The 26,609-nt window shown below is 44.4% G+C and overlaps 1 protein-coding gene and 2 pseudogenes across 2 annotated transcripts; 2 read left to right on the forward strand and 1 right to left on the reverse strand.

Moving 5' to 3' along the window:
* The window catches only part of LOC141122063 (uncharacterized), a 309,667-nt pseudogene that overhangs the window by 145,320 nt on the left and 137,738 nt on the right, over window positions 1-26,609 (forward strand).
* The window catches only part of LOC141122009 (uncharacterized), a 340,305-nt pseudogene that overhangs the window by 65,989 nt on the left and 247,707 nt on the right, over window positions 1-26,609 (reverse strand).
* LOC141122033 (uncharacterized) lies at window positions 21,364-26,313 on the forward strand. Of its 2 annotated transcripts, XR_012240613.1 has the most exons (8): window positions 21,364-21,555; window positions 23,284-23,412; window positions 23,832-23,966; window positions 24,055-24,178; window positions 24,295-24,392; window positions 24,809-25,014; window positions 25,137-25,278; window positions 25,750-26,313. XR_012240613.1 is itself a non-coding variant. In XM_073611831.1 (7 exons), exons 1-7 carry the CDS (start codon window positions 21,412-21,414, stop codon window positions 25,156-25,158), a joined length of 858 nt encoding a protein of 285 aa, XP_073467932.1. In that variant the 5' UTR covers window positions 21,364-21,411; the 3' UTR covers window positions 25,159-26,313. The 2 variants fall into 2 exon arrangements, 1 of the variants encoding a protein (XP_073467932.1); XM_073611831.1 differs by having other exon boundaries at window positions 25,137-26,313.

Below are 26,609 nucleotides of genomic sequence, written 5' to 3' on the forward strand. Positions count from 1 at the left end.
CTGTTGCTATTCCAGCCTCGCTGTCTGATGAAGGATTTTCGGTGGGGCGATCGCTCTCAGATGTGGGAGGTTGGTTGTGTCTCCTTGTGGTATCGGTGCGTGGGCGGAGCCTTCTCCTGGGACGTGTGGCTCCTGTGACCCAAGGGTAAACTCGACCCTCCTGGTAATCTTGATTAACAAGTCTCAGTTTGTCCCTCTTGACCTGTTTCTGCTTCTCAGAGTAAGCCAATATCTCACTGTCGATATTGTGTAGTGCGTTTGCAAATGCGTCGTTATCCTGGATGGGCACTGTCAGTGTGGATAGTTCCCTGTTGACCTGGCACAGTTGAACCTTGACTTCCTCAATAACAATAAGCATGTAATTGAGCGAATTTTGTGTGGAGACCTCACACCACTTCTCACAGAATTCACGTTTGTGACGTCCGATGGTAGGTTGGTTCTTGATGCGGAAACCTCTTGGGATCTTCTTTGTCCTGTAGTATTCGGATAGCGTCTGCCCGTGTAGTTCGAGGTCGATTTGTCTTTTCCTTAATCGTTTAATTTCCCGGTGGATATCAGAGGTAGTGTCAGTTCCGAACGCCTTATTCTCGTCAGGAGGAAACAAAATGGCGTCTATCTCTTCTTGGCTGTAGATACAGCCGGGCGCCCTGTTGAATTGGGAGGATCCCGTATCATCGGATGCCATCAGTGTCTAAGCAATTTTTTCAATCGGATGAATTGGTGACAACCGTGTCCCGTATATGTCGGGCACGAAGGTTAATGAACCCCACGTTTGGGTAGCCACCGGGGGTGCGTAATGGAAACCCAGTACACAATCAATTCAATATTCCAGTCGCACACGTTCCCGGACAAACGGCATAGAGCATTAATGGGTGCTGTAACGATTACCAGTTGGGTTCTGGAAGCATCAAACAGAAGTACATCTTCGCCAGCACACCATGGATCAGAAAACAAGGTTGTCCAAAGAAGGTTTTTTAATCGAAAATGGTCACATCACAAGGGGGGTGCAACGTTTCGGGGCCGCGCAGGACCCCTTCGTCAGGCAAGTGATGGGGTGCACAGTGAAATACAACATATATATATAGTGGTCACCAATAATGAGAACAACAAGTGCAGAGTGAGAGAAATAGTCCCCTCCCCCTCCCATTGACGTCAATCTGACGTCAGAATCCCGCCAGGATCATTTAATAAACATAGTTCGTATAGATACTGCATAATCATAACCATACTGGTAAACATACAATGATATACTGCCAAGTGGCGTCAGTAACTGTCATGAATTGTGTGCGATCGGCAAAGATTGCCGATTCCGCCCGCTCGGGGTACACTGTTGCCTAGGACCCAGCGACTGTCAGTCAGCTGGAGGTCCAGGGAGCCAATAGCATGGCGCCGCGTGTGTAGCGCATGCGCCCGGCTCGCTGGCAACCACTGGATACGAAGGACGCCTGGCCGCGGGGCCGCCGTCGTCACGGTAACCCGTGACGTGCGGCCGACGCCATATATGGTAACCAAGGGGAGGAGGGAGCGAACGGGGAGAGGAGAGAGGGGAAAGGAAAAGCGATAAAGCGGGGAAGAGCAAGTATAGGTGCTGAAAGAAAAAGTGTGTAGGTGAAGAGTAAAGGAAAGAGATGCCGTGACAAGAACAAAAGAATGAAATGTAAAATAGAACGGAATAAAGTGTATGAGAGTGACATGTCAGGGTGAAAGAAAAAAAACATACAAGGGGGGAGGAAAGAAAAAGGGGACAAAAAGGGGGAAAAAAAGGGGGGAAAAAGGGAGGGGAGAAAAGAGAGGAAGAAAAACAAAATAAAATCAAATAGATGGAATATAGTGAATAAAGCACAGTGTGCAAGGGAATATAAGACAAGTAACAGTGCGTAGGGCAAGGAACAATATTAACAATAAAGGAAAGGAAAAGAGAAGGAGAAAGGGAAGGAAAAAGGAAAGAGGGAAAGAAGGAAAGAAGGAAAAAAGCAGAAAGAAAAAGAAAAAAGAAGAGAGAAAAAAAAGGAAAAAAAGAAAAAAGGAAAAAAGGAGGAAAAAAAAGGAAAAAAAGGGGGGGGGAAAAAAGGGAAAAAAGGAAAAAGGTTTCCCTTCCTCTCTTTCTTCTTAGTTCCCCCCCCCCCTTCCTTTTGTTTATTTCCCTTATCCTTCTTTTCCCTTCCCCCCCCCCCTTTTTTTCCCCCCTTTTTTCCTTTTTTTCTTTTCCTTTTCTTTTTTCCTTTTTTTCTCCTTTTTGCTCCTTTCCCTTTTCTTTTCCCCTTTTCTTCCCCCCATTTTCCTTCTTTCCTTTTTTTCTTTCTTTCTTTTTTCTTTTTCTTTTTTTTCTTTTTTTCTTTTTTTCTTTTCTTCCTTTTTTCTTTTTCTCTTTTTTCTTTTTTCTTTCTTTTTTCCCCTTTTTTGCCTCTGTTCCCTTTTTTCTTTTTTCCTTTTTTCCCTTTTTTCCCCCCCCTTTTTTTCCTTTTTTTTCCTCCTTTTTTCCTTTTTTCTTTTTTTCCTTTTTTTTCTCTCTTCTTTTTTCTTTTTCTTTCTGCTTTTTTCCTTCTTTCCTTCTTTCCCTCTTTCCTTTTTCCTTCCCTTTCTCCTTCTCTTTTCCTTTCCTTTATTGTTAATATTGTTCCTTGCCCTACGCACTGTTACTTGTCTTATATTCCCTTGCACACTGTGCTTTATTCACTATATTCCATCTATTTGATTTTATTTTGTTTTTCTTCCTCTCTTTTCTCCCCTCCCTTTTCCCCCCTTTTTTTCCCCCTTTTTGTCCCCTTTTTCTTTCCTCCCCCCTTGTATGTTTTTTTTCTTTCACCCTGACATGTCACTCTCATACACTTTATTCCGTTCTATTTTACATTTCATTCTTTTGTTCTTGTCACGGCATCTCTTTCCTTTACTCTTCACCTACACACTTTTTCTTTCAGCACCTATACTTGCTCTTCCCCGCTTTATCGCTTTTCCTTTCCCCTCTCTCCTCTCCCCGTTCGCTCCCTCCTCCCCTTGGTTACCATATATGGCGTCGGCCGCACGTCACGGGTTACCGTGACGACGGCGGCCCCGCGGCCAGGCGTCCTTCGTATCCAGTGGTTGCCAGCGAGCCGGGCGCATGCGCTACACACGCGGCGCCATGCTATTGGCTCCCTGGACCTCCAGCTGACTGACAGTCGCTGGGTCCTAGGCAACAGTGTACCCCGAGCGGGCGGAATCGGCAATCTTTGCCGATCGCACACAATTCATGACAGTTACTGACGCCACTTGGCAGTATATCATTGTATGTTTACCAGTATGGTTATGATTATGCAGTATCTATACGAACTATGTTTATTAAATGATCCTGGCGGGATTCTGACGTCAGATTGACGTCAATGGGAGGGGGAGGGGACTATTTCTCTCACTCTGCACTTGTTGTTCTCATTATTGGTGACCACTATATATATATGTTGTATTTCACTGTGCACCCCATCACTTGCCTGACGAAGGGGTCCTGCGCGGCCCCGAAACGTTGCACCCCCCTTGTGATGTGACCATTTTCGATTAAAAAACCTTCTTTGGACAACCTTGTTTTCTGATCCATGGTGTGCTGGCGAAGATGTACTTCTGGGTTGGGTTCACTTCTTCATTCCATATTGGAATGTCCAGGACTTGTAAATCAAGTTTATTACAGATTTCTGCAAGCTCTTCTGGGTCTCTCAATCGTATTGATCTTCCATCCTTTTGCCCGATTAAACATGCTAGAAAACCCCAGCTGTATTTAATATTTTTTGCACGCATTTGCTCCGGTAGAGGTTTAAGGCGTCTTCGTCTAGCCAGCGTTTCTGGCGCCAGGTCTGTAAATATTTGGAGGTCTATTCCTTCATACTTTAATGGTGGCCTTCCTCTCATTTTCCCCCATATTTGTGCTTTTTCTTCATATAATTGGAATCTTACAATGACATCTCTAGGGAGGTCCACAGATATATTTTGGGGTCTTCTAACCCTATGGACTCTTTAATTCCCAAGCACTCCTCTGATGTTTTATCTAAATACAGGATTAAATACTTTGTTCATAATTTTCCTTAAATCTTCTCCACGCACTGATCCTTAAATTCTGTCTTCTATTTTGATTCTCCTGGTCTGTCTTCTATTTTATACAGCATCCTCCCCTGTGCCTGTTGCATGTTTTTAACTTAGTCTTTTAATTTTATAATTTCTCGGGCTTGTTTATCCGATTTTATTCCGTTTCCTCTACCCGGTTCAGTAGGTGGCCTAAATCAGTCCGTAGTGTGGTAATTTCTGTTTTTATAAAAGTTTCCAGTCTCAGGAACATATCCACCATTTCCATTATTGTAGGAAATTGAGCCCCTGTACCTTGTTCCTCCATTTTACTTCTGTCAAATTCACTTTCTGTGCTTATACTTATATCTTCTTTAGGTTGCTCTTATAATTCTCCTTTCTTTTTTCCAGGGGCTTTTTTCTTGGCTTTGTTGCCTTGTTTTTGTTTCTCTGGACCAGATTTATCTGGTACTGGACTCTTTAGGCTCCATTCTTTTGTCAGATATTTCTTGATCGTACTTGTATTTGCATTATCTTTCGGGGTTTTTGGTTCATTATTTTTTATAGTTCTACCTCGCATGATGATTTTTAAAAGTCCCCTTTTCCCTGCTCACCGGGTCGTTACCCGGTAGTCAGCTAATCGCTAATCACCCAGTATGTTTTTTTTTTTATACCAGAGTCCTTTAAACCTCCGCACTGGTTTGCTGTTAACAAGGAATTCATAAATGGTTACACCTATAGACCCTCCCACTAAGTATAGACTCCCCCACTAAGTACAGACCGCCTCCCTCAGTATAGACCCCTCTCTCTCAGTATAGACCCCTCTCTAAGTACAGACCCCCTCCCTCAGTATAGACTCCCCCACTAAGTACAGACCCCCCCAGCAGTATAGACCTCCCCCTCAGTACAGACCCCCTCCCTCAGTATAGACCCACCTCTCAGTGTAGACCCACCTCTCAGTGCAGGACCCCCACTCAGTGCAGACACCCTCAGTGCAGACCCCCTCTGAGAGCAGAACCCCCTCAGTGGAGACCCTCCCTCAGTGCAGACCCCCTCTGAGATCAGACACCCCCAGTGAAGACCCTCTCTCAGTGCAGACCCCCCTCAGTACCTGTGCTAGTAGACCCTTCTCCCATAGCGCCCCCCCTGCACATGGCCATCTGCTTTACAATACAGTGTACAGACCTCAGACAGTGCGGCACATGCACAGTGGTGTGTCCCTCGGACTCCCTCCTCCTGTGTAGATGTAAACAGAGAGGAGGGGGAGGCAGCTTCGGTACGCTCCGTTGAGGGACACAGTTGGTGAGAGCAGATTAGTGTAGGGTGTGGTGTTAGCAGTGCCACGGCACTGTCCACAGGTGTCACGTGACGTTAGAGAGCGGAGGAAGTTGGAGTAATTCAGGGAGCCACAGCCGAAATGTGGGAGAGTTGGGATGTCGGTTGGATGATCTCACCAGTCAGGAGACTTTCCTATCATCCTACATGATCCCTTCTGAGGATTGTTCTATCCTTCCAAACAAATGTATAAAATCACCGATGCATAGCTCACAACTGTTCCTGATTTCGAGGGACTGTCCCTGATTTGGAACAATGTCCCTCTGTCCCTCTTTCCTCCTCATTTGTCCCTCATTTTGGTCTGATCTATATAGAAATATAAAATGCACTTTTTATCTTACAAAAATTGTTTCCCAGTGCTAAAACTTTCATCCAATTTCTAAATTGCTGCAATTGTAAATTTTAACAGTCAGTGTAAAGGAATAGTAGTGGTAAAAAAGCACGTGTGGGTTTAACCAACCATTTTTTTTAATGATTCTCCTTTAAGGGAGCGTGGCAGGGGGTGTGTCCAGTGCCTACATACTTTTGCTAATAGGTTAGGAGTCCCACATTCCCATCTCAAAAAGTGGGACGTATGTCGATTAATCTCCCTTCTATGTGATCTAGAAGATCTTGAATCACAATGCCTTTATTGCTGAAGTGGATGACTCAGTCGATATATTTTTTTTATTGTTTTACAGCTTTTTTTTCACATTTAATTATTTTATTTATATAAGCATATATGAGGAAGTGTTCTTACTTGGAGAGATCTCCACCACCATTCCTATGTGAACATTACATACTTGTAATTTTTTTTTAACATGTTCATTATGAGTGGACTGATTTATATATTTTTTTTATGGTTTTTGATATATTTTTGCATTTTCTTCACCAAAAAGTTCAATTTCGGGAGTTATGTATTAAACTTTGCCCTGTTATACAGGAATGGTTATTATGAGACGTTTCTTGGGGCTGCAATTCCTCTGAACTCCACAAGATGGTGATCTTACTTCTACCCAGACAGGAAGTCTCTATGGAATACAGACAGGAAGTGACGTCAGGTACAGACAGGAAGTTCCGGGTGAGAGGTGAGTCGAGAGGCAGTAGCGAGGAGACGTTGCTGGAAGTGACAGTAGAGTAGGTAATAAGATCTTATTTTCTATTTACACCCAGTAACCCCCCGTCATGTACGTCCTCTTCCTCCATAGTCACTGTGATGTCTTTTATCTCCAGCAGATGATGATACACACATATATAGTGTGGAAACCTAGATTAACCCCTTCAGGGGCAGAACATTTCCCCACTTATGGGGCCGGAACATTCTCTTCATTTTGGAGATAAATTCTAGTAATATGTTCCTATAAACAAACATCACTGACAATAAATAGACAAGACAATGACCATCCTGACCATACATGGCCTACAAAGGACAATTATTACACTACACAGGCTGTTGGTCTCTGATGCTCCTCTCACCCCACCTGCACATACTTTTCTCACCTCCTTAAAGGAGAAGTCCAGCTTGAGATCACTTGGCTGGGCTTCTCCTATGGGTTACAGGAGTACAATTAATTTTGCACTCTTGTGACCTGTTTTCAGCAGAGAGCGGGATGAAGTCCTCTCTCTGGTGACATCACTGGAATCAGTCCAGGCACCGCATCATCACCACAATGAAGTCTGGATCTTCCAGGTGTCTGGACTGATGGCCATCTCAGCCTCTCAGCGAGCCACTGAGAGACTGAGACGGGCACTCCACTCCACATCTCCAGTGAGTGCGGGGGGCAGAGCTGTGAGAACCGAGCCATCACAGATGTTAGATCGATCGGTTCTCAGTGAAGAGGTGCCGGGGGGAACGATGCTGCATCCACCTAGGTAAGTATGAATCTGAAAGAAAAAAAAATCATACTTCTCTTTTAAAGACCTTCTGCCAGCAAGTGAAGGAAGCCTTCACCTCACCATTTCACTGTTCTAGAAATATGTTATAGGATACAAAATAGACCAAGAGAACAAACCCCTCCCCCCTACTGTCCTCCTACCAGCACTGAAATAAAACACACACCAGTAATGTGCACTACAAGGTCCAGCCCAACAGACAGCAGTCTATGGTAACAGCATGATGAGGACAAATGTTCATTCCAACATACAAGGGTCCTGCAGCTTGTCAGATAAAGATCCGGGAAGATCCAAGGAGATTAAACAACAAAGAAATGACAGCGCGAGATCCTCATTAGAATGATGAAGTCATTTATTCCATAAAAACAAATAGTACACTTACATGTTATAATCTTCATAATCAGCATAGATGGCAGATGGGTTGCTATTGGAGAGAACAAAACTGACTCCTCCCCCCAGTTCTGTACTCCATCAGCAGGATCCTCCTGTTATCCAATCCGATCCCTTCTCTTACTGCAGAGAGTGACAGTGACATCACTCCGATCAGTCAGCAGGCTGCCGGAGATTGGAGCCTTGCAGCCGGAGTTCTGGCAATTCTCCTGATTAGCCGACAACTCCGACCAAAAGTCAGCAAGTTCCCTTCCTGGACATCATGCTGACCCGACATTGTCCTCACATCACTGCCTCAGAGCAAACAAGTCAAAGGAAGGATTGTATTTATCATTCCTTGTCTGCAGATCTAAAACTAATCAAATCCAGTTCAGGAACCAAACAAACCCAACAGAGAAAAGGGGAATATCTGATCTGGCAGCCAAGAGGGTCCCACACCTCAAAAATGTAGCAAACAGTCCAAACTAAATCTGTTCCCATGGGGGGGGGGGAGTAGTTGTTAAATGTACAGCAACCCTCCTATTACCCCCTCACATCCACATCCTATTATTGTGTGACCAACACCATCCAAATAATTCTTACTTTCATTTCCCAAAGTTATCCGTCTACAAGGAGACCTGTATAGATCAAATGACGGCACCAATGAGGATGAAGGAGGACTGGAGTCACATGACTGAGAAGATACTAAACCTCACCATAGAGATCATCTACCTGCTGACCGGAGAGGTGAGGAGGATTCTGGGAGGTCACATGACATCACTCTTATCTCTATTAATAAAGCACAGACCTGACCGGAGAGGTGAGGAGGATTCTGGGAGGTCCCATGACATCACTCTTATCTCTATTAATAAAACACAGACCTGACCGGAGAGGTGAGGAGGATTCTGGGTTTCTAACATGATATTCCTATTGGTTCCTCAATACAGAGATTTCCTCTTGTGAAGTCAGGTGATCATATGACCATCACAGTGCCTCCATGTGACTCCATAAAACCTGAGAGACACAACATGGAGAAGATTCTAGAAGTCACCATGAAGATGATGGAGCTGCTGACAGGAGAGGTGAGGAGGATTCTGGGAATTCTGGGACATTATCCAGTAACAGACAAGGGATGTGTCTGGATGGTGACTGTATCATTGTGTGTGTCAGGTTCCTATAAGGTGTCAGGATGTCACTGTCTATTTCTCCATGGAGGAGTGGGAGTATTTAGAAGGACACAAGGATCTCTACAAGGACGTCATGATGGACAATCAGCCGCCCCTCACATCACCGGGTAAGAGGAGACTTTATTGTAAAGGAGAGAGCAGTACGGAGGGTCCACCTAGATCCCCCATCATCTGATAAATACATAGAAACAATGTATTCAGTCAGTGTGTGTGTTTCCTACAGATGGATCCAGTAATGGGAACCCACCAGAGAGATGTCCCCGTCCTCTGTATTCCCGGGATTCCACACAGGAAGATCACACCATCCCTCACTGTTACAAGGTTGGCGGGACGGAGGTTATAAAACACACTTATAGAGACAATGTGTGGATTTTATATGTGATGTCACAATAATAAATCTTATCTTACAGATGATATTCTCTCTCATTTTCTTGATTTAGAGTGGAGATCCAATCGATATAGAATTTGAGGTTAAATCAGAAGAAGAAGAGAGGTATGTGAGGGATGATCAGCAGTCTATGGAGGAGGATGGAATAATGAGGCTAATTCTAGGGGACGGCACTTCTACAGAGATCAGCAAAGGTGGGTCATTAACACTAAATACATTCCTCCACCCATACTGCTCACTGATTGGTCCAGAGTAGGGCGGGGACTGGGTGATATCAGCCTGTAATCCCCTGATCACTTTCCTGAGCTGTGTTCCCCGTCCTGTATTCCTGTATTTCTCTCGGATAATCTTCCTTCTCTGTGCTGCAGACACAATTTATGTATCTAGACTGGATTTATGGAGATTCTGGGGTTCAGCTGGCAGCAAAATGTTAATTTTTACCATAGATGTTACTAGATCTAGGCACCTGGGGTATGTGTTTTGGGTCTTCTGCCCCATACCCGGGTATGACAAGATCTCTGACAGAACAATTCTCCCGGGGTTACTTGTTCTGTTGTCTGCTGGCTGTGCCGGGTGGAGGGATATGTCTGTATAGTCTCAGACCCAAGTCACTGAGTGCAGTCTCAGGAGATGGGAGGCAGCGGTGTGGGACCTCTGCAACTTGTCTCATGTAAACATTTAATCTTCCACTGATTACTGAATACCAATATTATAAGTCCTGACCCTTACACTGTATACTGTATACTATTTTATGCAGAATTAAGTTACATAAATAACAATTAACAACGACTTTATAAGTGCCCATCAATGCAACCTCACCTGTGTCCATCAACGCAGCGTGACTAGTGCCCTCCTGTGCAGCCTCACCTGTGTCCATCATTGCAGCTTCACCCGTGTCCATCATTGCAGCTTCACCCATGTCCATCATTGCAGCCTCACCCGTGCAGCCTCATCTGTGTCCATCATTGCAGCCTCACCTGTGTCCATCATTGCAGCCTCACCCGTGCAGCCTCACCTGTGTCCATCATTGCAGCCTCACCCGTGCAGCCTCACCTGTGTCCATCATTGCAGCCTCACCTGTGTCCATCATTGCAGCCTCACCCGTGCAGCCTCATCTGTGTCCATCATTGCAGCCTCATCTGTGTCCATCATTGCAGCCTCACATGTGTCCATCATTGCAGCCTCACCCATGCAGCCTCAACAGTGCAGAGAGGGCGGCCGGATCATCATAGCGGAAGAGAGCGTGGAGGAAGAGGAGAGCGGGGTTTGGCCGCTGTAACAGCTCGCCGTCACACACAGCCCCGCCCTCCTGACCTGCGCCTGTGACAGACAGAACCCTCCCTGGCATTGGATCGGTGTTCTGTCAGTCACAGGCGCCGGGTCAGGAGGGCTGGGTTTTTTGTTTCAGAAGGCGGACTGCAATTCTAATGTAAGCTGTTACAGCAGGCAAACCCCGCTCTGTGATCTCATCTTCCTCCACGCGTCGTCCGCTATGATGATCCGGCCGCCCTCTCTCTTCCTCCACACTCTCTTCCTCTGGGAGAATGGCTCCCATTCATCCCCGCCTTGTCTACTCAAAATGTGAGTAGACAAGTGGAAAATTTGAGGGCTGCTTTATGTTGTACTTTACATCATTTTAATACTGTATAGTCCTATCTGTTGTATCTTATACAGTATGTTGTACATTACATAGTCCTGACGTCTGCTCTCTACCCACTGCTCAGAATCAGTCCAGTCTTCATCTTGGTTGTTCTCCCCCATCCTCACTCTCTGACCTCTGGTGGGGCTCAGCCCCGCTGTTATTCATGACTAAATCATGGACTAAATAAGGAAGTGCAGGACTTCTTGTGTTGGGAAGATGGCAATGAGTGATAGAGGGGGTGGGGGCACTCGTCCTATAATCCCCTCATTACTGTCACTCCAATAAAAGACAGTTCTCGTTGTTTCCTCACTCTCTGACTAAGGTCCATGAATAAAGAAATGAACTGGTAGGAGATCAGAGGACCCATTTACTAGTTACCTTGAGGGGGGAATTGTAAGATCCTCAGAGACAAAGCTGCCTGATGTGGGCGGAGTCCTGGTTTAGGGGAACCAATCTGCTCATGTCTAGTAATAATCTTTTTATTTCTATTTTAGTAGATGGACGGGAGATGAGAAAAACCTCAGAGGATTGTCTCACTTTGTCTCCAGACTGTAAAGTAGAAGATGAGGACATCACACAGTATAGTCCAGGAGAAAACCCAACTACCTCAAATGTCCATCCGGCACCACACAGTGTAGATGGACCATCGTATTCCTCTTATCCTGAGGAACCTCAGACTGTGAGGGACGGTGCCGTCCTTCCAACAGAGAAGAGCTTTTCCTGTACTGAGTGCGGAAAGTGTTTTCAATTTAAATCCCATCTTAATGTGCATAAAAGATCTCACACAGGAGAGAAGCCATATTTCTGTCCTGAGTGTGGGAAATGTTTTTCTAGGAAGTCCAGTCTTTCCACACATCAGAGATCTCACACAGGAGAGAAGCCGTATCCCTGTCCCGAGTGTGGGAAATGTTTTTCACAGAAGTCTGATCTTTACAAACATCAGAGATTTCACACGGGAGAGAAGCCGTATTCCTGTCCTGAGTGCGGGAAATGTTTTTCACAGAAGTCTGATCTTTACAAACATCAGAGATGTCACACGGGGGAGAAGCCGTATTACTGTCCTGAGTGTGGGAAATGTTTTTCACAGAAGTCTGATCTTTACAAACATCAGAGATTTCACACGGGAGAGAAGCCATATTCCTGTTCTGTGTGCAGTAAATGTTTTTCACAGACATCCAGTCTTTGTAAACATCAGAGATCTCACACAGGGGAGAAGCCGTATTCCTGTCTTGAGTGTGGGAAATGTTTTTCATTGAAGTCCCATCTTTCCACACATCAGAGATCTCACACAGATGAGAAGCCATATTCCTGTCTTGAGTGTGGGAAATGTTTTTCAGATAAGTCTAATCTTTCCAGACATCAGAGATCTCACACGGAGGAGAAACCTTAGAAATGTTTTTCAGAAAAGTGCAGTCTTTACATACATCAGAAATCCCACACGGGCAAGAAGCTGTATTCCTGTCCTGAGTGCGGGAAATGTTTTTCACAGAAGTCCCATCTTTACAGACATCAGTAATCTCACACGGGGGGGGGGGGGGGGGGGGGAGTCGCTTTCCTGTTCTGAGTGCGGGAAATGTTTTGTAACAAAAGCAGAGCTTGTCAAGCATCAAAGGTCTCACTCAGGAGAGAAGCCATATTCTTGTCCTGAGTGTGGGAAATGTTTTTCAGTGAAGTCCAATCTTTATAAACATCAGAGATCCCACACAGGGAAAAATCTAAATTGCTGTCCTGAGTGAGGGAAATGTTCATCACTGAAGTCATGTCTTCCTGTACATCAGGGATCCCACACAACCCTTGAGGTGTATTAGTGCCTCGAGTGTGGGAAATGTCTTCTATATGAATGTTGCTGGACATCACAGCTCTCATGTGGGGAAGAAGCACACCCTGATATACACCTCAGATATACTCCATGGCTGATCTTCATCATGTAAGAAACAGTTCATAATGATATCAGAGATCACTAAAGACATAGATGAAGTGTTGTACAGGCAGTCCCTGAGTTACCAACACAATAAGGACTGAAGGTTTGTTCGTAAGTCGAAATTATTCATAAGTCATAAACTGCATTTGTAAGTGTAACTTCTGCCTGTGCATGCATGGATGTGGGATGTTCCGGGTGCTTGTTATGTTATCTGGCCATGCAGTACATGTAGTACTGCAGTGTGGGATGTGTCCGGAGGTGTTCGGAGGTATCCAGGACCAGCGTGGAGTACAAGTGTCTGGCATTTGAGGCTGTTCGTAAGTTGGAGTCGTTCGTAACTCGGGTGTTCGTAACTCTGGGACTGCCTGTACCGTGTTGGCCATTGATAGCTGTAGAAAAATAAAAATGGAGTCATTACCTTTCTTTGGCTGAGTACATTTTGTGGTGTAATCTTTCACAGACACTTAGAGGTATATTTAGTTGAATGAATGTGACTGGGATTCACCAAGCTGTGATGAATATTGGTTGTATATTATTTCATACACTGATTTCCTTGGCTCCATCTAGTGGCCATAATGCAGTATTGGGCTATGAGGGGCTTTCAAGTCAAACCGGGACTTTTAATGTTACAGGTATAATAAGGAATGCTAGCGTGGCAGTACTACATGCAGTAGTAAGTGGTAAGTGTGTCCTATTACTGACGGGCAGCGCACGTGTCACGGCCAGTCCAGGGACCGTTATTCAAAATGGCAGATAATAGTGTTAGTGCATGCGTGGAACAGTGTGTGGTGATGACGTTTCTTGTGAATAAATACATAAAACCCGCAGATACCTACAGAAGACTTCAACAGTACAGTGATGGGACGCTCAGCCATAGGAAGAGATTTGAATGGTGTAAATGTTACAAGTGACAATCCTGGTTGATCCCGGCCATGGTGGTTCCCAGACCCCAGCAGTCATTCCTGTGATCATTCAGCACCTAAAATGCCTGATCCTAGATAATCAACACATAACCTGTCCTGACATTGTACAAGAGAAGAATCTTTCTGTGGGAACGCCTAATCCTAGATAATCAACACATAACCTGTCCTGACATTGTACAAGAGAAGAATCTTTCTGTGGGAACGTCTGATCCTGGATAATTAACACATAACCTGTCCTGACATTGTACAAGAGACAAATATTTCTGTGGGAACGTCTGATCCTGGATAATCAACACATAACCTGTCCTGACATTGTACAAGAGAAGAATCTTTCTGTGGGAACTTCTGATCCTGGATAATCAACACATAACCTGTCCTGACATTGTACAAGAGAAGAATCTTTCTGTGGGAACGTCTGATCCTGGATAATGAACACATTTCCTGTCCTGACATTGTACAAGAGACAAATCTTTCTGTGGGAACGTCTGATCCTGGATAATCAACACATAACCTGTCCTGACATTGTACAAGAGAAGAATCTTTCTGTGGGAACGTCTGATCCTGGATAATCAACACATAACCTGTCCTGACATTGTACAAGAGAAGAATCTTTCTGTGGGAGAACAAAGGAGAACTGAATGCTACTAGAATGGACATACAAAATGTATTACAAAGGGTTTAAGAATCTGAAGCAAACTTGTAGGAGCAAAAAAAGCAATTTTGGATCTGTGGGCAAGGGCGGAATCAGATTGGCTGGAAATAAGGATTATACGTTATAGATTGGAAGACCAGGAGAACCGTAGTAGACGGAACAATCTGAGGATTCGAGGCCTACCTGAGTCTGTGAAAAATAGCAATCTTGAAAAAAACTGTCTGTGAAGTGTTTAATAAGATTCTAGATAAAGAAATATCATCTCCTATACATTTTGATAGAGTTCGCCGGATACAAAAAAACAACTATGGCATCAACGGATGTAGTAAGAGATGTAATAGCAAGATTTACTCACTACGAAATAAAACAACAAGTCTCAAAAGGCATGAGAAATGCTGCACCAAATAAATTCAATGGGAGCGAGATATTAATCTTTACGGATTTGTCACAAGAGACTTTATTCAAAAGGAAAGCTCTGAAACCCCTGATAAATCAGCTACAGGCAAAAAATATCACGTATAGTTGGGTTTTCCCAGCTTGTCTGGTTACCAAAAATTAGGGGATATCAGCCACATTACAATTCCCAGAAGATTCGAAAGATTTTTGCAGCAAACTAGATTTGCCATGTATTACCTTAGAGAATTGGGAAAAAAAACCCAGAATGGGGGAAGTTAACAGAATCAGCAGTGGAAAAAAGACTAGTGTCTATTGAACAGAATATATTAGGGACTAAATAAATGATCAGCATGGGACAGGTTTAGGGTATGACGTTTTAGTAAGGGAGGAAACTTGCCCAGGGGTGCATGGGGATCCGGCGAAGCCTGTCCGCTCCCCCAGTTCCATTCCTGAATTTTGGATGAGGTCTGGGGGCCCAGACAGTAATACTATAACCCCCAAGGTGCTCATATTTGAGCAATAGCAGGGCAGGCCATAATATTTGGAGGGGAGGATGGGAGGGGGGAGGGAGGGTTCCCAAGAGGAACCCCTATTGGGGAAGGATTAGGAGGCGTTGCATGGTTTTGTTACGTGTTGTCAAAATTGTGTGTTAGTTAAATGGATCATCTCTGGTGTATTAGAAGCATTTTTTATCCCCAGAAGATTAGTGGGTCTGTAACTGAATTAGATCCTTGGCAATGCCTGTTTCACATAACAAGGATACCCACTAAGAAATATAGAGAAGCTATTACACCATTCCTGCTGAATGCAGCAACGATATTAATTTCGAAACACTGGAAGTCAAAAAATATCCCGATGATAAAGGATTGGTTTAGGGAGATAAAATTCGGTTTATGGAAGAAGTAATACACATGCAAAATAACTCTGAAACAAAATATGCCAATACTTGGAAGAGTTGGCTGGAATTTAGACAAACTCAGGTTTACGTAAATTGTGTGGGGAGTAAACTAGGGGCCCCACTGTTTCCCATCCCTTCCCCCCAATATATATATATATATATATATATATATATATATATATATATATATATATATATATATTTTTTTTTCTCTTACTCACTTTTACAATAAGGAATCACTTAGGAATTTAATAAAATATATAAAGGGGTTGTATATCACATAGAAACAAAGCGATGGGGTATGTTTTTTTTTTCTTCTTTTTGATTTTGCACATCACTAAGGAGAAATATAAAGTGGGTAGAGCGTTGCGACCCTCTCCTCTTCATAAATATATATATTTTTTTTTGAGTAGGGGAAGTTACTGTATCACATAAATAAGGTAAAAGTCACATTATAATGATATTCACAAAACACAGTAGGGGATTAAGGATACTATGATTGGGAAAAATTAGGGGGGGGTTAGTTAAAATTTTTTAAATATTATTAAAATAAAGTAAATAAGGGTAATGAGATACAAAACATAATTTGGAAAAAATAAATTCCCCCCCTTTTTTTTTCCTTTTTTCTTTCCCCAGGGGGGGGTTGGGAGAGGGGGGAGACCGCGGAATACCCTTAATTCTTTTTTAATTCTTTTGGAAAGTATTTTGAGATCGATCCAGTTTGTTATACTGATTGGTGGTTTTTTTTTTTGTGTCTTATTTTTGTATGTATATGTTTTTTTAAAGGATGTTTATACATAAGAATTTGAAATGATATGGAATGTTTTTTGTATATGTGAAAAATATCTTAATAAAAATAATTGAAAACAAATAAAAGAAGCCACAAATTCTGGGGTAACTCAAGACAACAGGTCTTTGCATCTCCCATAGAGGTTTTGCCCAGGCCATGGCTCTCTCAGAAAGCAAAGATATCACAAAATCTACTTTACTTCTGTCTGTGGGAAAAGCCTGGGGCAGCATTTCAAAGTATATCTCAACCTGGTTGCGAAAACCTCTGCATTGGACTGGATCACCAAATCACTGGGGAACCAGACATACTTCTTATGGATAGTAATACTCGAGTTGGGTGCCAGCACAGAGACTGGAGCAGCAGCAGGGACGGATTCCAGGCGAGCCGTGTGACTCAGGAGCATTTGTAACGCCATGGCAAACTGATCCATGCAGTGATCCTGCTCATCCAATCTGGAAAAAATATTACCAACAAGTGGATTGACTGCATCTTCTGAATTCATGGCCTTCGCCTACTGTCAGAAACCATGAATCAGACAGAGACAGAAGTACAATTAAATCTCACTTGTTTAAAAATAATAATAATAAAAAGGTAAACAGAGTAAACGTAGTCAAAACATAGCCAGAGTTCAGGAGCCGGAACGGATAGTCAGACAAGCCAAAACATCAGGGGAGCCAGAGATGAGTGTAGTAGCACAGCAAGCAGGATCTGGAGCCAGAAGGAATGTCAGCCAAGCAAGTCTTTAACAGGAACACGGGAGAGGGTCTCTAGAGATGTGACCAAGCGAAGGCAGAGATCATCTGGGCTGGACAGCTTAAGTAGGCAGGACTTACGAGCAGGATATCATCAACAGGTGAGTCACTGTGGAAGAGAAAGGAGTTGGCAATTAGCTGACAGCTGAGCAGCCAGCTTTGAGAAGGAAGGGCTGAGCCCAGCCCTGACACATGGCTTGTTTGGTGGGGGTGGAATGTAGCACCCTCCTAGGTAGGTGCTAGAAGAGAGTATAGTTTTGGTTCTTTCTGCTTACCAGGAAGATTGTTAGGCAAATTTAGAGTGCGCTCTGCCTACCAGGCAGCAGGATCTATTGGTAGGGTCTGCTCATGGTGCCCAGGTGCAGCTCAGCTTGTCTGAATGCCCCACACTGGTACAATAGGGGGGGCATATTGGACAGTGGGAGGGGACCTGACAAGTGAGGGCACAGGCATTGTTACAGCCCTGGCAATTGGCAGAGGAAAGTGCCTCATTGCATGCTGGGTAACTGTATAAATGCTAAGGGCACATGTGCTTGGGGTCTTTTAGCTGGAGAACTTAGGGGCTGAAAGCTAGAGAGGAACTGAACCCCGAGGTCCTGCAAAGCTGACTGGAAGGGAGACCCCAGCAAGGATCTGATGCTGCCTACTGGGAGTACAGATCTGTGTCATGGGGCTTGTCCTCTGCGGGCCATCCCTTCAGCTAGAAGAGTCAGTGGATGGGTGTCAGTCAAGAGGAAGCTAGAGAGTATCCTGAAGATAAAGTAATTGCATCAAGCCTGCTGCTAGAGAAAGAAAGAAGACTTAATTCCCCCATACTTGTAGCTGTATGGTTAAAGCAGTGTGTCTGCTTCCACAAATAAACCACTGAAGCCAAGTGAGAGTTGTCCTTATCTACTGTGAATAGTTAAGTTGGAGTATCCCACTAATCCCTTCTCCTATCCAAGTTCTACAATAAATATAAAAAAAACAAATACCCTGGACTGTTTTTTGAGTAACAAGCAAACGGGAGTAAGGAGGGAAATGTGAAAACCCCCGGCAATGGTCTGCAGGTAATCAGAGGGAGGCCTAAGAAGGCAACACACAACAAGTCCTACGGGGACAGCGCTACAGATGTAATGATTCATTATGTTTAAATCAGACATCCCAACCTACAAAAACTAATTTCAGTGAGAAGGCAAACTCATTTCTGGGAGGTGGAAAACTCATGTCAGGGAGGTGGTGCTCCCCCCCACCACCACCAATTTAACACAACTAGAGGATGATCAAATAAATTGGAATCACTATACAGAGGTTTACTTCTTCTGAGAAATTTTAAAGGAAAACTTCAACCACCATGAAAACTTCAGTGATTTGAAGTGGTCATGGAGGTAGGAGTCAGGGTGCTTGAAATAGGTAGGAGGGCTGAGAGAGAGTGAGAAGTGGAGCTGAGAGAGAGGGAGAGGCTCAGAGAGGGGGAAGCAGCTGACAGAGAGGTGGGGAGTGGGGAGCTCAGAGAGAGAGGGGCTCAGAGAGAGAGTGGTGGACAGAGAGGGGGCTGAAAGAGAGGGAAGGCTGAGAGTGAGAGGGTGGTTGAGAGGTGGTGGTTGAGAGAGAGGGGGGCTGACAGAGGGGGTGGCTGAAAGAGGGTGGGTGAGAAGGGGCTCAGACAGAGAAAGGGGGGCTCAGACAGAGTTTGGTGTACAGAGAGGGGGGCTGACAGATAGGGTGCTTGAGAGAGAGGGGGGCTGAGAGAGAGGGGGCTGACAGAGAGGGTGATTGAGAGAGAGAGGTGGTTGAGAGAGGGGGGCTGAGAGAGAGAGAGGGGGCTGACAAAGAGGGAGGTTGAGAAACAGAGGGTGGTTAAGATAGAGGGGGGCTGACGGAGAGGGAGGGAGGCTGAGAGAGAGGGTGGTTGAGAGAGAGAGGGAAGAGGGCTAAGAGGGACTGTGGGCTGACAAAGAGAGGGGGGTTGACAGAGAGGGGGGATGGACAGATAGAGGGGGGCTCAGAGAGAGGGGCTGAGAGAGGGAGGGCTGAGAGAGGGGGGGCTGAGAGAAGGGGGCCAAGAGAGGGGAGGGCTGAGAGAGAGGAGGACTGAGAAAACGGGGCTGAGAGAGGAAGGCCTAAAAGAGAGGGGGTGCTGAGAGAGGGGAGGGTTGAGAGAGGTGATCGAGGGGGGAGATCAGAGAGACCCCTAGCCCTGTCCCTATCTGCAGTCCCTTCTCTGTCCCATTGTGCTAGAATTTGTCTGCAGCCTGCAGGTCTGTGTGTGTATGATGATGATGTGATGGTACGGTACTTTCCATTCAGTGCCAGTCTGTCTTCTTGTGAAGATCCGCTTTGATCCTCTCAGCCAGTCAGCTGCTCCTGGCTGTCCTCTGTGTCCCAAATCAGCCTGTCCTTCGAGGACAGTCCTCGCTCTGGGCCTCACGTGATGTGAGAGAGCGGAGGAAGTTGGAGCAATCCATGCTGCTCTGGAAGCACGGGGTATGGTACGCTGCGCCTGCCCAGCTGCTTCTCGCCTCTTTGGGAGGTGGGGTCTAAGAGGAAGAGGCAGTACCGGAGGAGCTCTTCTTCCGAGTCCTGGGCTCTCTCAGGTACCCCCCACCTATCTGTCCTCGGTTTGCTGATTACTGCCGTGTGTGGCAATGGATGCCCACCTGCACCCCAAGGGCGATGCGGATTGCTGCCGTAGTGCCACTAGCGCTGCACCTATTTGCCCCGGTTAAATGGCCATCACAGTGGGGATAGTACAACAGCACCCCTTTACATACTGCACCCGGCCCCAGGGCGGTGCCCCGCCTGCCTCCCCCCATGCTATGCCACTGGTCACATAGCTACCGAGTAGGGGAGGGGTAGAGGATGAGGCACAGCTGCACAGGCACTCACAAGCATCAGGTGCCCTCTCTCCTCCCAATGGAGAGTAAGTAATACAGCGGTTGTGGCTGGGCCCTAGGCGACTGCCTAGTTTTGCCTAACAGTATCACCGCCCCTGGGTGCACCCCACGCACCCTCCCAGAATCGACCCTGCAGCCGGGATATTGCACGGCACTTGCGGGTGTTAGGGAGCCACAGCCGAAATGTGGGAGAGTTGGGATGTCTGTTGGATCTCACCAGTCAGGAGCCTTTCCTGTCATCCTACATGATCCCTTCTGAGGATTATTCTGCCCTTCCAAACAAATGTATGAAATCACCGATGCATAGCTCCCAACTGTTCATGATTTCAAGGGACTGTCCCTGATTTGGAACAATGTACCTCTGTCCCTCTTTCCTCCTCATTTGTCCTTCATTTTGGTCTTAACTATATAGCTGTATATAAAATGCACTTTTTATCTTTCAAAAATTATTTCCTAGTGCTAAACCTTTCATCCAATTTCTAAATAGCTGCATTTGTAAATTTTAACAGCCAGTGTAAAGGAATAGTAGTGGTAACAAAGCACTTGAGGGTTTAACCAATCATTTTTTTTGGTATGATTCTCCTTTAAGGGGCGTGGCAGGGGGTGTGTCCGATGCCTACATACTTTTGCTAATAGGTGTCCCACATGCCCATCTTAAAAAGTTGGGGCGTACGTCGATGAGTCCTCCTTCTATGTGATCTAGAAGATCTTGAATCACAATGTCTTTATGGATGAAGTGGATGACTCAGTCTATATATTTTTTTTATTGTTTTACAGCTTTTTTCACATTAATTATTTTATTTATATAAGCATATATGAGGAAGTGTTCTTACTTGGAGAGATCTCCACCACCATTCCTATGTAAACATTACATCCTTGCAATTTATGTTTAACATGTTCATTATGAGTGGACTGATATATATATATTAGGATTTTTGATATATTTTTGCATTTTCTTCACCAAAAAGTTCCATTTCAGGAGTTATGTTTTTTTTTTTTAACAATAATTTTTATTTATTTTATCAAACAAATACAAATCAATTGAAGTTGCTGCATGTATTATACAACATTTGTAATACAAAAACTGAGAAGGCATAAAGTATAGTAGTGATATAAACCTTGATGGCCTAGTCCAGCTTGGGTTCAAGCTGTAGGACTGGAAGGTCACCACCATTCCTATGTAAACATTACATACTTGCAATTTATGTTTAACATATTCATTATGAGTGGACTGATATATATATTTATGCTTTTTATTATATTTTTGTATTTTCTTCATCAAAAAGTTCAATTTCGGGAGTTATGTTTTTAACTTTGCCCTGTTATACAGGAATGGTTATTATGAGATGTTTCTTGGGGCTGCAGTTCCTCTGAACTCCACAAGATGGTGATCTTACTTCTACCCAGACAGGAAGTCTCTATGGAATACAGACAGGAAGTGATGTCAGCTACAGACAGGAAGTTCTGGGTGAGAGGTGAGTCGGGAGGAAGTAGTGAGGAGACATTGCTGGAAGTGGCAGTAGAGGAGGTAATAAGATCTTATTTTCTATTTACACCCAGTAACCCCCCGTCATGTCCGTCCTCTTCCTCCATAGTCACTGTGATGTCTTTTATCTCCAGCAGATGATGATACACACATATATAGTGTGGAAATGTAGATTAACCCCTTCAGGGTCAGAACATTTCCCCACTTATGGGGCCGGAACATTCTCTTCATTTTGGAGATAAATTCTAGTAATATGTTCCTCTAAACAAACATCACTGACAATAAATAGACAAGACAATGACCATCCTGACCATACATGGCCTACAAAGGACAATTATTACACTACACAGGCTGTTGGTCTCTGATGGTCCTCTCACCCCACCTGCACATACTTTTCTCACCTCCTTAAAGGAGAAGTCCAGCCTGAGATCTCTTGGCTGGGCTTCTCCTATGGGTTACAGGAGTACAATTCGTTTTGCACTCTTGTGACCTGTTTTCAGCAGAGAGCGGGATGAAGTCCTCTCTCTGGTGACATCACTGGAATCAGTCCAGGCACCGCATCATCACCACAATGAAGTCTGGATCTTCCAGGTGTCTGGACTGATGGCCATCTCAGCCTCTCAGCGAGCCACTGAGGGACTGAGACGGGTGCTCCCCGCCCCTCCACATCTCCATTGAGTGCGGGGGGCAGAGCTGTGAGAACCGAGCCATCGCAGATGTTAGATCGATCGGTTCTCAGTGAAGAGGTGCCGGGGGACCGATGCTGCATCCACTTAGGTAAGTATGAATCTGAAAGAAAATAAAATCATACTTCTCTTTTAAAGACCTTCTGCCAGCAAGTGAAGGAAGCCTTCACCTCACCATTTCACCGTTCTAGAAATATGTTACAGGATACAAAATAGACCAAGAGAACAAACCCCTCCCCCCTGCTGTCCTCCTACCAGCACTGAAATAACAATCACACACCAGTAATGTGCACTACAAGGTCCAGCCCAACAGACAGCAGTCTATGGTAACAGCATGATGAGGACAAATGTTCATTCCAACATACAAGGGTCCTGCAGCTTGTCAGATAAAGATTCGGGAAGATCCAAGGAGATTAAACAACAAAGAAATGACAGCGCGAGATCCTCATTAGAATGATGAAGTCATTTATTCCATAAAAACAAATAGTACACTTACATGTTATAATCTTCATAATCAGCATAGATGGCAGATGGGTTGTTATTGGAGAGAACAAAACAGACTCCTCCCCCACAGTTCTGTACTCCACCAGCAGCATCCTCCTGCTATCCAATCCGATCCCTTCTCTTACTGCAGAGAGTGACAGTGACATCACTCCGATCAGTCAGCAGGCTGCCGGAGATTGGAGCCTTGCAGCCGCAGTTCTGCCAATTATCCTGATTAGCCGACAACTCCGACCAAAAGTCAGCAAGTTCCCCTTCCTGGACATCATGATGACCTGACATTGTCCTCACATCACTGCCTCAGAGCAAACAAGTCAAAGGAAGGATCGTATTTATCATTCCTTGTCTGCAGATCTAAAACCAATCAAATCCAGTTCTGAAACCAACAAACCCAGAAAAGGGGATTTCTGATCCAGCAGCCAAGAGGGTCCCGGGCCTAAAAAATGTAGCAAACTAAATGTGTTCCCATGGGGGGGAGTAGTTGTTAAATGTCCCTCAACCCTCCTATTACCCCCCTCACATCCACATCCTATTATTGTGTGACCAACACCATCCAAATAATTCTTACTTTCATTTCCCAAAGTTATCCGTCTACAAGGAGACCTGTATAGATCAAATGATGGCACCAATGAGGATGGAGGAGGACCGGAGTCACATGACTGAGAAGATACTAAACCTCACCCTGGGGATCATCTACCTGCTGACCGGAGAGGTGAGGAGGATTCTGGGAGGTCACATGACATCACTCTTATCTCTATTAATAAAACACAGACCTGACCGGAGAGGTGAGGAGGATTCTGGGAGGTCACATGACATCACTCTTATCTCTATTAATAAAACACAGACCTGACCGGAGAGGTGAGGAGGATTCTGGGAGGTCACATGACATCACTCTTATCTCTATTAATAAAACACAGACCTGACCGGAGAGGTGAGGAGGATTCTGGGAGGTCACATGACATCACTCTTATCTCTATTAATAAAACACAGACCTGACCGGAGAGGTGAGGAGGATTCTGGGAGGTCACATGACATCACTCTTATCTCTATTAATAAAACACAGACCTGACCGGAGAGGTGAGGGGGATTCTGGGATTCTAACATGATATTCCTATTGGTTCCTCAATACAGAGATTTCCTCTTGTGAAGTCAGGTGATTATATGACCATCACAGTGCCTCCATGTGACTCCCTAAAACCTGAGAGACACAACATGGAGAAGATTCTAGAAGTCACCAAGAAGATGATGGAGCTGCTGACAGGAGAGGTGAGGAGGATTCTGGGAATTCTGGGACATTATCCAGTAACAGACAAGGGATGTGTCTGGATGGTGACTGTATCATTGTGTGTGTCAGGTTCCTATAAGGTGTCAGGATGTCACTGTCTATTTCTCCATGGAGGAGTGGGAGTATTTAGAAGGACACAAGGATCTCTACAAGGACATCATGATGGACAATCAGCCGCCCCTCACATCACCGGGTAAGAGGAGACTTTATTGTAAAGGAGAGAGCAGTACGGAGGGTCCACCTAGATCCCCCATCATCTGATAAACACATAGAAACAATGTATTCAGTCAGTGTGTGTGTTTCCTACAGATGGATCCAGTAATGGGAACCCACCAGAGAGATGTCCCCGTCCTCTGTATTCCCGGGATTCCACACAGGAAGATCACACCATCCCTCACCATCATCAGGTAGATGAGAAAAAAATCAATTATAGTTTTGATTAAGACTCACACTCAAAGCGTCACTCCTTTTAGCGGCAATTTAGCGCTGTTTTCGGCCACCAGCAGGGCGCTTTTAACCCCCAAAAAATGGTTAAAAATCGCTTTGCAAGCACTGCCCATTCATTGCAATGGGAAGGGCATTTTGGGAGTGCTAAATACAGCGCTCCCAACCCGCCCCAAAGATGTTGCTTGCAGGACTTTTGGTAACGTCCCACAAGCGCACTGCCCGATTTTGAAAGGTCACACTGCAGTGAATGGGATGCAGTTTTCAGGCACTTAGTAGAGGCTATTTCTAGCGCTAAAGCACCTGACAACTGCCCCGGTGTGAAAGGGGACTTATACACAGCATGTTTGTTACAATGAATGTTTTATTATATATTCAGAGTGGAAATCCCAGAGATGATAATATTGATGTTAAAGAAGAGTATAAAGAGGAGGATGAGGAGTATGGAGTGATGGAGGAGTTTTCAGGAGGACACAAGGATATGATGGAGCCACCAAATACCAGGAACCCACCAGAGAGATGTCCCCGTCCTCTGTATTCCCGGATTCCACACAGGAAGGTCACACCATCCCTCACTGTTACAAGGTTGGTGGGACGGAGCTTATATAACACAGACTCATTGAGACAATGTGTGGATTTTTGTGTGATGTCACAATAATAAATCTTATATCTTACAGATGATATTCTCTCTCATTTTCTTGGTTTAGAGTGGAGATCCAATCGATATAGAATTTGAGGTTAAATCAGAAGAAGAAGAGAGGTATGTGAGGGATGATCAGCAGTCTATGGAGGAGGATGGAATAACGGGGACATTTATAGAGGAGGACACTCCTACAGAGATCAGCACAGGTGGGTCATTAACACTAAATACATTCCTCCACCATAGAAGAGAGTATGGAGAAATTCCCCGTGGGGTTTTCTATTGCAGAAAATAATTCAAAATATTTTATAAAAATAGTTTATTACAAAAAAGTATTGTACAAGATAACAAATGTCAGTCAAGACATGAGCTTCATAATCAAAAACTGGAAGACATACATAGTATACATTTTGTACAGTGTTGAATCTGTGCAATGTTACAACAATACCATGAACATTATAAAAATAGCACAATATCTGTAGAACATCATGTAAGAAGATCCCCAACGCGTTTCAACCATATATAGTACAGATCTTCTTCAGGGGGGAAAGATACAGATTTCTAAACAAATGTGTAATATTTAAAAGAGTATATTAAGACAAGCCAATAAAGTATATTGGTTCAAAAAGGAGGTTACGTCTAGAAATTTTATATTTACCACTGACTTCTGTACATCATAGCTTCCAGAGATTATGCCCACAATTGGTGCCCAATGATCTGGACCACGCTGCAAGGAGAACGGATACCCTCCAGGCTATACTGGAGACCTAGAAGAGGTCGCGTTTGTTTAAGGAGGCAGGTGGGAAGGAGAAGAGGGGGGGGGCAAGCTTGACAGGGGAGGGGCACCAACCGGACGTCACCAACAGGTCCCCGGACCCAGATTCAATCCCAAAGCACTGTCAAAGATTAAAAATTGAATTGTATTAATGATTCTATCTGGCATAGAGAAAAGACCTAATCAACTAAGAAACTAATGCTATCAAACCAGTGCCAATAGATGAACAAAAAACAAAACAAAACACACAAGTGTGGTGAATGAACAGGTCAAGTGAATGGGTGATGGAAGGTGTATGCAATATGAAAATAGTGGAGAAAAATACCTAAATAAGTGAAACTAGGTGAGAGTGAATGAAGAAGAACAAAGAAGGGAAAACAGTGATGGTGTGAGACTGAAAATAAGTCTGTGAATGAAGACAAGAGTGATGAGTGCTGGACAACACAGAGAAGAAAAAAATGAGAATTGATAGAGAAGACAAAAGTGCCGGAAAACATATGAAAAAAGGTGAAAAAGTGACAAGAAAAGGAAAAGGGCATATAGAGCAGAAGCCCATCGTGGATGGGTGAAGGGCTGAATGAGTGAAAGAAAAAAGTGGAATGGACAATCTGAAAAAACAAAAACAGAAAAACAAAAAATAAAAAAAGCGAAAGCTGATGAGGGGCCCCTCAGATGGGACCTGACTAAAGTGAGGTGAAAAGTGAAATGAGCATGGAATAACATGGAAAGATAAGTGAGTGATAGACACACAGAGTGTACAAGAGA

This window comes from Aquarana catesbeiana, unplaced genomic scaffold (genome assembly GCF_042186555.1).
Source record: "Aquarana catesbeiana isolate 2022-GZ unplaced genomic scaffold, ASM4218655v1 unanchor237, whole genome shotgun sequence".
NCBI lineage: Eukaryota > Metazoa > Chordata > Amphibia > Anura > Ranidae > Aquarana > Aquarana catesbeiana.